The sequence below is a fragment of the Mandrillus leucophaeus genome, unplaced genomic scaffold, assembly GCF_000951045.1.
Source record: "Mandrillus leucophaeus isolate KB7577 unplaced genomic scaffold, Mleu.le_1.0 Scaffold291, whole genome shotgun sequence".
NCBI classification, from domain to species: Eukaryota; Metazoa; Chordata; class Mammalia; order Primates; family Cercopithecidae; genus Mandrillus; species Mandrillus leucophaeus.
In genome coordinates, this window is record NW_012103043.1 from 634,810 (window position 1) to 645,826 (window position 11,017).

Here is an 11,017-nt window from a genome sequence, read left to right on the forward strand (position 1 = left end):
GTCTCGCCTCCACAGGGCACTCCAGATGTCGTGCTGTTCTCCAGGCCGGCGTCCCTGAGCCTGCTCAGCAAACACCTGCTCAAGTCCTTTGTGTGTTCGGTGAGAGGCCAGGCGGGTGCTGTGGGTACAGGAGGACAGGTGCTTGGAGAGCTCCCTGGACTGGGAGTTAGATGCTTGGGGTGCCTGTGGCTGTTCACCAGCTGCAAGGTCTAGGCATATCCATTACTTTTTTCTGAGCTGTCTTTTCCTCAGCTGACCCCTAGGAACCTTCCAGTTCTCTCAAGCTCTGATTCATCACTGGCTGTCTAAGTCACTCAGACGAGTAGGGAGGGGCCCTTGCGGAGTGAATAGGGCTGGGGCTTGTGTGCTATTGTCGCAGGTCAGGGAAAGCAGGATGGTTGTAGCAGAGACTGGCTTCCCAGCAACAGGTTGTCCACTAGGCCGATTTCCTGTGCCTGGCTTTGTCTTCTGTGTGGCCTAACCCCCTCTTGGCGTTGACGTGGAACACACTCCTAACTTGGCTGGCTTTAGGGCAGGGGTCCTCACCCAGCCAACATGGGGCTCTTCCCAGATGTGACATTTCAATAATTGAAGTCCTCCTCTGCTTCGAGGATGAGAGTGTATGCAGGGGGCTATTTCAAACAAAATGTGCTAACAGGAAGTTGAACTTTTCTTTTGCTACTGAACTAACCAGAAAAATGATGACAGATGACATGTGCTCTATCAACCAGGTAATATCAAAGATGAACTAGGGACAGAGCATGGGCCTTGAAGTCCTCTAGGCTGTGTTCAAAGATCAGCCTCCTCATTTGCCAGTTGTGTGACGTGAGGTAGATAATCTGATCTGAGCCTGTTTCCTCATCCATGAAATGGATGAACACATACCTACTTTACAGGATCCATTCATTTATCAGACATGTTTTGAACATCCAGCACCTGCCTGGCCCTGTTGTCATGGAGTGACTGCCCATCCTGGTGCACATCCTGGGACACCCCTCAGTCCTAGACACACCAGGAATGCTGGTCACCTGGGCTGTAGGGTGTGGGTGCCGCAGGCACAGCAGAGAAGGAGGCCCTGAACCTTTATCCTGAGGGAGCGTGCCAGCGAGAGGGGATAAGGAGTGGTAGCTGCGGTTAAGATGAGAGCATGTGCTGCCAGGGGATGGAGCAGGACGAGGCGGGGTGGCCTGGGGCCTCCTGGAGAAGGTGGCAGCTGCCGCAGGACCTGAAGGAGGTGAGGGAGGAGACAGCAGGGCGGGCTCCCTGCAACAAACAGCCAAGGGGCAGTGGGGCTAGGCTGGTACACAAGGAGGCTTGGGGACACAGCATCGTGGCCACAGTACCACGCTGTGGGTACAGGAGGGCAGATGCTTGGAGAGCTCCCTGGACTGGGAATTAGACCCTGGCCTTGGGCATCTAACTTGGGGTGGCTGGGTGGGGACCAAGGCATCTTCTCTGATGACAGAGTCCCTGGAGGCTCTGGGGAGTAGAGTGAGTGGGTGCTGTTGGGCTCTGGGCTCTGAGTGGTGAGCTGAGGCCCATCGTACTCTGACAGAGGGTGCTCTCTCCAACTCCATAGACAAAGAACAGGCGCTGCAAGCTGCTGCCTCTGGTGATGGCTGCCCCCCTGAGCGTGGAGCATGGCACAGTGACGGTGGTGGGCATCCCCCCAGAGACCGACAGCTCGGACAGGAAGAAGTGAGCAATTTCCACTCGTCCTGGGACTGGAGGGTGGGGGGTGTTGGGGGTGTCAGCTTGTTAGCCCTGCTGAGTAGAGTGGTATTTGCCTCTAGTGTCTGTCCTGGGGCCGGGGATGGGAAGGGTCCATTGCAGGCAGCCTGATCCCCGACATGTCTTGTGTATCTGCAGCTTTTTTGGGCGGGCATTTGAGAAGGCAGCGGAAAGCACCAGCTCCCGGATGCTGCACAACCATTTTGACCTCTCAGGTAAGAGTCTTCTGCCACTCTGCCACACTTCCCCACCTGACCCTTCAATGCCACTGCAGGCCCTGGAACCAGGCAAGTTGGCATGGCTGGAGGAGCCTGGCCAACAGCTCTCTTGACCTTCCAGATCCGGCCCTCAGACAGGCTACTCCTGGTGGCTCAGGGAGCTCTGGTGAGCCTCAGGCTCCTTAGAAAGGGAAAAAGTGTTTCCCAGGGAATGACAGGCCTGACTCTGGCCTTACAGCCAGTGCTAAGGATCACTTTCCCAGCAAGCCTAGAGAACTGGCCACCAGGGCCCCTGGGCCTCCGTCTCACCTGTCAGGGTTGGGTTGTTTCTGTTTCATGGGATGAGGAAACAGCAGGGCCTGTGATGATCCAGGATACCACCCCATGCTGTGCCCAGCCCCCTCTCCACGGGTTAAAGGTGTGTGTCGTGATAGGTGCTACCTGTGAGACAGCTGGGACACTAGCCCCACCTATGTGTCAGATGAGCCCAGAATAGATGGGCCTGCCCGCCTGTTGCTTCCCCAGCACCAGCACAGAAGATGGTTCACATTCGGCTGTGTTTGCCTTCTTATTCTTATTGACAGGCTTTAAAGTAAAACAGACTTACTGATATTTCACCCTGGGTTAGTTTGCTACAGCTGCCATAGCAAAATACCACATACAGGGTGGCTTCAACCACGTGTCTCCTCCAGTCCTAGGGGCGAGAAGGCCCAGGTCAAGGCAGGGCAGGGCTGGCTTCTCCTGAGGCCTCTCTCCTTAGCTCACACAGATGCCCACCTTCTCTCTGTGTCTTCACATGGTCTTCCCTCTGCACACCTCCCTGGTGTGTGTGTCCAAACCGCTTCATCTTCTGAGGACACCAGACAGATTGGATTAGAGCCCATCCTAACAACCCCATTTGAACTTAATTGCCACAGTCATTCTAAGGTCCTGGGGGTTAGGGCTTCAACATAGGGATTTGGGGGAGACAGTTCAGCTCAACAACCTCAGTACTTCCCGCACCTCTGAGAAAGGAAATTTTCTTGCCTCATCACCACGGATTCCTCAACAATGATAGACACTGTCATGGGAGATCCAGCCTTTGTTGAAGTGGCCTCAGCCATCTCAGAGCTGCCTTCCTTGAGCCAGACCCAGCCATGGCTGTGGCACTGTGTGGCATTGGTTCACCCCACACAGCAGCCCCTGCTAACTCTCTTGTGCTTGTACTGTGGGAGAGGTGAATGGACACCCACTGGCCTGCAGAATATCTGGCTTCATTATACAGGGAGGATTCGGGCTGGGAACTGCCTGGTCTCCCTGAGGGTAGAGAGCCAGGGGTGGGGGTGCAGAGTGGGCCATGGCCAGTACCCACCTGTGTCGGGCTGGATCTGGGGCTCTCGGGGCTGTGGCTGGCGGCATAGACGGCTCCCAGGGCCAGGCCAGCCCCATTCTGGGGGCTAGTTTTGCTTTGTGGTGAGGGTTTGTGTGCTCAGCTGAGCCTGAGGGCCCTGTGATATGGGCAGTTTGCACCATGTCCCCTTGTGGGGAAGAGAACACTGAAGCCGAGGCATTGGCCAGAGTGCGTCCAAAAGTGTCCTGCCCCACCCAAGGACTTCCACAACCCACTCTGGGGACCAGGATTCATGCCAGGTGGGGTGGGCAGGCCCGTTTCTGTCCAGGTCTGTAGGGCCCCTCCCTGTGTCCCCTCTATTGGCTTCCCGGGGCGGGGTTCTCTCTGCAGTCCCCAGCCCTGGCCTCTCTAGCAGTGCAGACAGCAGTTCTGACGACGAGGTACAGTGAGACAGAGACACAACCACTGAGTGCAGAACACCATAGACCAGGAGGAGCTGCACACTTTGGAATGCGGTGGAGGGCCGGCGGCGGGGGCAGTTCTGTGCCCTGCCTTGTGTTCCTACTCCTCCCTTCTCACGGCTGTTTTTCTTTCATTACTTCAGTAATTGAGCTGAAAGCTGAGGATCGGAGCAAGTTTCTGGATGCACTGATTTCCCTCCTATCCTAGGGTGAGTTACAGGGGTTCTGCAGGGGCAGCTGTAGCAGCCCCCTCAGAGCCCGACCCTGATGCCCTGCTCTGTCCTCCCTCAACGGAGGCCTTTACTTGGGTTTCAGACCAAAGCAGGGTTCTTGAGGAGGTTGGAGCCAACACATTTTTCCCAAGCACATCTGTCCTTAGGCTGCCAGCAGGGCCACAATGGGGCATTTTGAGGTAGCTAATTTCATTAAGCCCCTGCGATCCCTTCAGAAAGAGCTGGTATTCACCCTCTGCTGACCGCACTCTGGGGCTGGGCATCCCGTGTGACACATGTCACACACAGACTCCCTGGTGCTGCCCTCGGAGGCCACCTGGAGCCTCCTGTCCCACAGCCTTCATGTCAAGTGCTGGGCAAGAGCCCACAGAGCAGGCATGCAGGCTTTTGTGTGCTTGGCTCATGAGAAAGCAAAGCTGTTGGCAGCCACTCAGCTGGGAATTCCAAAGTGCCGGTTCTGCTGGGGCCTTCCCCAGCACACAGCTGTCCTGAGGGCCCCGATGGGATTCACTGGCAGGTCACTGACCAGGGACACCTCCCACTGCCCCGTGTACTACCTCTTTCTTAAGGGTTCCCAGGAAATAGGCCTGCCTTGTGTCTTTGTGACCATCTCTCAGCCCAGGTTCCCCACAGGGAATGCCACATCCAGCCCTGCATCTCCCGGAGCCCTAGTCTGGAGGCTGCGGCTGTGGCAGAAGGGCCCTGCCAAGGCTCTGTTGTAGGAGGTCCTTCAGGCCAGGCCTGGGGTCCTTCCCACTCTCCCACCCATCCGTCCGTCTGTCCATCCCTCCAGGGGCAAGCACCTGTTCTTTTGGGGCTGGAGTGGGGGTGTTTGACTGACAACAGCACAGGGGGCCTCAGGGACCCCACAGTTCCTCTCAGGGTGGCCTGGACTACACAGGGCCCATGTTAGGGGAGGGGCTCTGGGTCAGACCCTCGGGTTTTTGGCAAGTTCTGTAGGCTCATCAGCAGTGACCTTGGACCAGCCACCTAATCAGACTGAGCCTGTTTCCTCATCCAAAAATGGGGCCCACTCTCTCCTTAGACGATGAATGTGAGCATCAGCACAGGACTGTGTAGTGTGGGGCAGATGCAGAGGTGGGGCTCTCCAGCAGTGGAATGGGTGCTAGAGGCAGACCCCTTCCCTGCAGCCTGCTTGGTGATGATGTTATGCTGCTGTGTGTTCTTCCACTGAGTCAGGGGTACAGGTGGCCTGGGCCAGGAGGGCTGAGCAGCAGAGTACCGAGGGATGGAGGGAGAGACCCCATGGGAGGGTGCCAGGGGGCTGGCTGAGCAGCTGGGTGGGGTCCGTGAGGTGAGAAGGTGCCTGGAAGGAGCTCTGATGTAGGACAGCTCAGCCCAGGCAAGGGGTGCTGTGAGGACAGCAGAGGCCTCTGAGTCTGGGGTGGCCTCACCCCCACAAGCAGTCCTGGCTACTCAGAAGCACTACCCAGAGGGAATGCCTGGGCAGTTTGTTTAATCTGGTGGCACATCAACATTGTTTGAAACTTGTTTTTTCTTGTTTTCTTTTCTAGAATTTGATTTCTTCAGGAATGACCTCCTTATTTATATAACTGGCTTTCATTTAGATTGTAAGTTATGTACATGATTTGAGATGTAGAAGCCATTTTTTATTAAATAAAATGCTTATTTTAGGCTCCGTCCCCATTGTGGCTCTGGTCCCGAGGCCAGTGCTTAGGTGTGCCTTGAGTCTTCTATAGGTCCTGGGCCCCAGGTACCCTCAGCGCCTGGCAGGAAATCAGCATGAGGATTGGCCCGAAGTACAAGATCTCCTCACTCTGTCCTCCAGGACCTCCGGGTGGCAGTGGGCAGAGGTCAGTACCCCTCAGCATCCCCGCCTCCTCACAGCACCTGCACTGGCCACTGCCTAGTGGTGCCAGCCAGCACCTGCCTCTGTCCACCTACCACTTCCTCCGGTCCACTTGGCCTCAGCCACATAGCTAGTCCACTCTCTCAGCCATCCCTCCACCCGTGGGTCTCACCGTCCAGCACTCTTTTTCAGGTCTTTGAAGGCAGGAGTGATTTGGGTAGGTTTTAAGTCAGTGGGGAAAAGCTCAGAAAGAGTGACCTGGAAAAGCGCACACAGGTAGGTGGGGCTGGTGTTGGTGCAGCCCTTGGCAAAGGGCAGTGGGCACAAAAGGGTCAGAGCTGGACTGGAGGCTGGGCGCCCCCCTTGCCTCTGGTGGTTTGCACAGCTCCCTGGGGCCCTTGAGCTGCCCACCCTGGCCATTTGGGAAAGTTCAGAGGCTGTGCAGCTGCCTTTCCATGCCCTTCGTTTTTTTTGTTTGTTTGTTTGTTTGTTTGTTTTTGAGACAGTCTCGCTCTGTCGCCAGACTGGAGTGCAGTGGCACGATCTAGGCTCACTGCTTCCTCTGCCTCCAGGGTTCAAGCAGTTCTCCTGCCTCAGCTTCCTGAGTAGCTGGGATTACAGGCATGGCCACCACACCCAGCTAATTTTTGTATTTTTAGTAGAGATGGGGTGTTGCCATGTTGGCCAGGATAGTCTTGATCTCCTGACCTTGTGATCCGCCCCCCTCGGCCTCCCAAAGTGCTGGGATTATAGCCGTGAGCCATCCCATGCCCAGCCCCATGCCCTTCCTTTCTTAGGAAACGGCTTGTGTGGGATGCAGCCCTCCCAGGCAGCCTTGAGCCTCAGCTTCTGACCAAACGCACCAGACCTGGTACTACCCAGCCCCAGTGGCCAGATGCAAGAGTGTAAGGACCATTGTTTCCGGCTCTGCCCAGGGCCACAGCTCTGGGATCACACACTCCCAAGCTTGGGGACTGCTCTTGGTCCCTGCTTTACAGGCCCAGGTGGGGCACAGGTCAGGCCTCCTGAGGACCTCTGCACTGTGGGGCCCCTATCCCTGTAACTCATCCCACCTCTGGTTCCACAGCAGCTCCCAGGAAGCTGCCACACATTCCAGCGGCTGCCCTAAGCCCCACTGAGCCCACATTCTTGGGGTTCTGCCACTGCCCCATGGTGGTAGCCTGGCCAGACCTAGGAGACTCCCTGCCACTGGATGTGGCCCAGACATTTCTGGGCAGGGCCCCCGAGGCCAGGTTGGAGCAGATGCCAAGTCTTCCTTCCAGCTGGGCTTAGAGCTCTTCCCTGCAGCATGCTCCCTTCATCAGCTGCTCTCTTCTGCTTCTAGCTTTATGTCAAAAGTTAAAAATGTGTTAATTCAAAGTACCTAGTACAAGGCTAAAAACAATGAGCTCTCAGTGACTGTTAGATGGCTCTAGACCCCCTATTCCGAGATGCCTGGCAGGGGCCAGCCCTGACTCCCAGGTCATACAGCCCCTGGAGGAGGAAGGTGCCCCCAGCAGGGGCTGGCACAGGTGCTGGTTGTCAGTACCAGTCTGGGCAGGCTGCCAGGCCGGCAGGGTGGGTGGGCACAGGCTCTGTAGGGAGCTACACTGGGACTGGTGAAGGAGCCAGGATGAGGGGCTGGAGCCAAGGTGTGGTACTCTGGGCAACCAGCTGTCAGCACCTCCTCCCATGGCAACCCCACTGTTGACTGGCGTGTCCTGCATTCACCCCTATTCCTGCCCCACCCACCATTGGAAAGGGCCTGGTCGGGAGTTCTACAGACCTCTGTGGCCACTTGATGGGACCCGGAACTAGGCAAGCCCTGAGACGGCAGTGGAAAACCTCGCCCTGTGCTGTGTGGGGCTCAGCCCTTTCTGAGAGAAGCCAGCGGCCTGACTGCCCACCCCCAGCACTTCCCACAACGCAGGACCCCCACTCACCAGCCTGTGTTGAGGGCGCTTCACCCTGCTGGGGTCTGCCGCTGCCCCCGCCCCTGTCCCATCCCGGGCCCCAGGGCCCCATGACTGCAGCAGCCGCTCTTCTGACCGCAGATCCCGCCTTTCTGGGCTGTAGTAAGTGGTGGCTGTGTCTCCCACCTGGTGGGAAGGTAGCAGGGAGGATGGGGAAAATGCCAGCCCTGGGAGGAGGTCTCTACAGGAGTCCTTGGGAGGGCGGGGCTGGTGGGTGATGAATGGGGCTGCTGGACACGGGAGATGGCTGGACAGAGAACAGGACACAGGCGGGAGAGAGTTCAAACCATTTACTAAGTAGATTCTTAGCCTTCCCACTCCCGCCCACTCTCAAGCTCCGGTGCCCACAAGCCTTGCCTGGGGAGATGTTGGAGTGAGACCAGGAGGTCCAGGCCAAGTAACTGGCCCCTGGGCTCGGGCCCTGCTGATGGGGTAAAGACCAGCTGTACACATCTCTCCGGTGGGGTCCCTGGGCTCTTCATCCGCCCCTCCGAAGTCAGCAGGAGCCTCTGGGAAGTAAGGCAACAGCCAAGACCCCCAGCGTCTTGGAGGGGAAGCGGCATCCTCAGTCTGACACCCGCTCTGCCTGTGGAAACAGCGCCGCGCACAGAAAAGGAAACTGTCCGAGTCCGTCTGTTAAGGGCAGGGCCCGGCTGGTGGCAGGAGAGGGTCAGCTGCGGGCGCAGGCAGGAGCCCATCCAGGAACCGCGTCGGGGTACAGAGCCGGACGTTCCGCGGTGCCTGCGCGCGGCGCTACCTGGCGGAAGCCGCCTGTCCATGCGGGGCTCCCCAGGCTCATCCAACGCCTCGCAGGCGAAGCTGGCAGGAGGGCCCCCGCCGTGCCCAGCGCCCTCAGACGTAGTTCTTCTTGTCGTAGTCGCCGGTGGCCGTGGGCCGCCGCGGCGCCGAATACTTCACGGGGAAGCTGAGGTCGGGACGGCTGGTGCAGACCCAGGCGCCGCAGCACAAGAGGCCGCCGCCCACCATGAGCAGCGCGGTGGCCGCCCAGCCGATATACAGCGCTGCGCCCAGCTCGTACTTCTGCGACACGGGCACAGACGGATCGTAGAACTCGCGGACGACAATGTTGGCGAACCAGCAGAGTGGCACGAGCGCAAGCAGCCCGCAAAGCAGGTAAAGCACGCCTCCCGTGAGGGCCACACGCGCCTTGGCCGGGCCCGGGGCCACGCAGGTGGTGCACTGCGCTCCCGCCAGGGTCACGAAGAGCGCAACGAACGCCAACAGCACGGCGCCCACGGTGAGCGCCCGCGCTGCCTGCACCTCGGTGCTCAGAGCCAGCACCGAGTCGTACACCTTGCACTGCATGTGCCCCGTGCTCTGCACCACGCACGACATCCACAGCCCCTTCCAGGTGGTCTGCGCCGTCACGATGTTGTGGTCCAGGAAGGCAGTCACCTGCCACATGGGCAGCCCGCAAGCCAGGATCAGACCCCCCCAGCCCACCAGGCACAGCACCAGGCCCAGGATCTCCAACGCTGCGGACCCCATGGCTAGAGGAGAGACACGAGCCCGACGGCCCCCCAGAACCCCCAAGGCCGTGCTGCGCGGCGCCCTGGGCGGGCCCTAGTGCCTTTGCGCCCGCGCTCCCGGCTCTCGGCCCCAGTCCGTTTGCCCTGCGGGTCTGTCGCACCTTCTAGGTCTGCCAACTCCTGCCGGGGGTACCCTCTTTGAAGGTTCGGGGGCGGATTCTGTCCCCCGGGCCCGGCCCCCCGGCCCGAAGCAGCCAATCCGTGCGCGGGCCGTCGTCCCGCAGCCAATCACAGAGCCCCTGGCAGCTGAAGTTAGGAAAACAACGGCTCTTGGGGGGTAGCTGAGGGCGCGGGACGGCTCCCCGCCCGGCCGCCGCCCCCAGCCCCACCCGTGGTTATCCTAGTCGCGGCCAAGAGCGTTCTGGGCTGGCCTAGGGCCCGCTTCTTGAGCCGCCTCCCTGCGTGTTCCGGCCACGTCACTTCAGAAGGCGCTTGACCCCCAGCCTGCACCACCCGGTCCACTCCCACATCCCCTACTGAGCCCAGTGGTCTCTTCCACCGGAGCCAGCTCCACTCCACTGACCGGGGTTTGCAGGAGCCGCCACCCCCCAACCCCTGTCACAGCCGTAGAGGCCCTTGTAGGGGGTGTCTCCAGAAAGCCCGCCCCGGAGTCCAAGCCCCACCCAGGCCCTTTCCCGCACTCTCTCTCCAGCCCCGCTCTGAGTCCCGGCACTGTCTCTCTCACCCCATGGCAAACGGAGACGCCAGGCAGCCATATGGAGGTCAGGCCCAGGCTCCAGCCTCACCCCCTCCATGCCACTCACTGCCTCTCTGGAGCCTGAGTCTCTGGCACAAAGCGGTGGCACAGGGGCTTTCCCCCTGCCTGGCGACCCCCACTCTCCCAAGCTGCAGGGGCTTCCCAGACCTCTCAATCTTCATAGGGGCTGCTCCTCTTCCTGCGGTACTGCCTGCACCCCATCCTTGGGGGCCCAGCTCAGGTGACACCACTTCAGGAAGTTCTCAGTGACCCAGCACACTGAGTGTATACCCAGGGGCAGTGGTGGCCCCAGGCCTAGCAGCCTGCTCTGGCCTTCAGACAGGAGAGACAAAGGGACACGGAGGGGCTGTGCCCTGCCCTCCCACCAGTGGTGATGGTGTCCCTGGCACCCCAGCCCCCAGGCCACCCTCCGGAAGCCAACTTGGAGTTTCCTGGCCAGGAGGAAGAGCCCCCATCCTTACTGGGGGAGGGCGGCGCGGGATTTCCGGGCATTCTTCTGCACAATGGCCCAGCCATTTCTCGAAAGGTCCACTGGGGTGGACACTCCGGGCCCCCTGAGGCTCAGGTGGGGGCACAAGGCTCCAAAACCCACAGTCCCATGGGGACACCGGCCCCTTTCTAGCAGTTCTTTCTCCAATCTCTGTCGGCCCCTTTGTTTCCAGTAAAGTTTGAACTCCAGGCCCTGGACTGAAGCCACTGGGTGCCCAGTTCTTTTATCTGGTCTGTGCTCAGTTCCATTGGACAGGACCCTCCATGGAAAAAGCATGGCACTGAGGCTGGTCACGGATGTGGGAGCTTTGATGACTTTCTGCCTCCTGGGGCCTGGTTCCCTTCTCCCCCTTCAGATGGCTCTGAGATGGTAAATGAGGTAAGGCCAGCATCTGGCTTACCTAGTGTGGGGAGGCTCTGAAGGCAAGTGTGCCCAGCCCTGAGGCTGGAGGGAAATCGTTTGCTCAGCCCCACGTGGCCTCT

General features: G+C 59.3%; 2 protein-coding genes across 3 annotated transcripts in view; one reads left to right on the forward strand and one right to left on the reverse strand.

The window, feature by feature from the left end:
- CDC45 (cell division cycle 45) overlaps positions 1 to 5,637 on the forward strand; it is a 42,652-nt gene extending 37,015 nt beyond the window's left edge. For both annotated transcript variants that reach the window (XM_011986013.1, XM_011986014.1), the window contains 5 exons: positions 16 to 99; positions 1,580 to 1,698; positions 1,870 to 1,946; positions 3,884 to 3,949; positions 5,509 to 5,637. In XM_011986013.1, the coding sequence (XP_011841403.1) occupies positions 16 to 99; positions 1,580 to 1,698; positions 1,870 to 1,946; positions 3,884 to 3,948 (345 nt within the window). In that variant the 3' untranslated portion in view covers position 3,949; positions 5,509 to 5,637. The remainder of the gene's footprint in view (positions 1 to 15; positions 100 to 1,579; positions 1,699 to 1,869; positions 1,947 to 3,883; positions 3,950 to 5,508) is intronic.
- A 2,413-nt stretch (positions 5,638 to 8,050) lies between these two features.
- Positions 8,051 to 10,460, reverse strand: CLDN5 (claudin 5). Its single transcript, XM_011986016.1, has 2 exons — positions 10,193 to 10,460; positions 8,051 to 9,573 (listed from the first exon to the last, which is right to left on the reverse strand). Exon 2 carries the CDS (start codon positions 9,284 to 9,286, stop codon positions 8,630 to 8,632), a length of 657 nt encoding a protein of 218 aa, XP_011841406.1. The 5' UTR covers positions 9,287 to 9,573; positions 10,193 to 10,460; the 3' UTR covers positions 8,051 to 8,629.
- Between the last annotated feature and the right edge of the window lie 557 nt (positions 10,461 to 11,017).

What these genes read in the sequence shown, in the direction of transcription:
- CLDN5 (XM_011986016.1), bottom strand. Translation starts at nt 9,286, where the DNA reads ATGGGGTCCGCAGCGTTGGAGATCCTGGGCCTGGTGCTGTGCCTGGTG.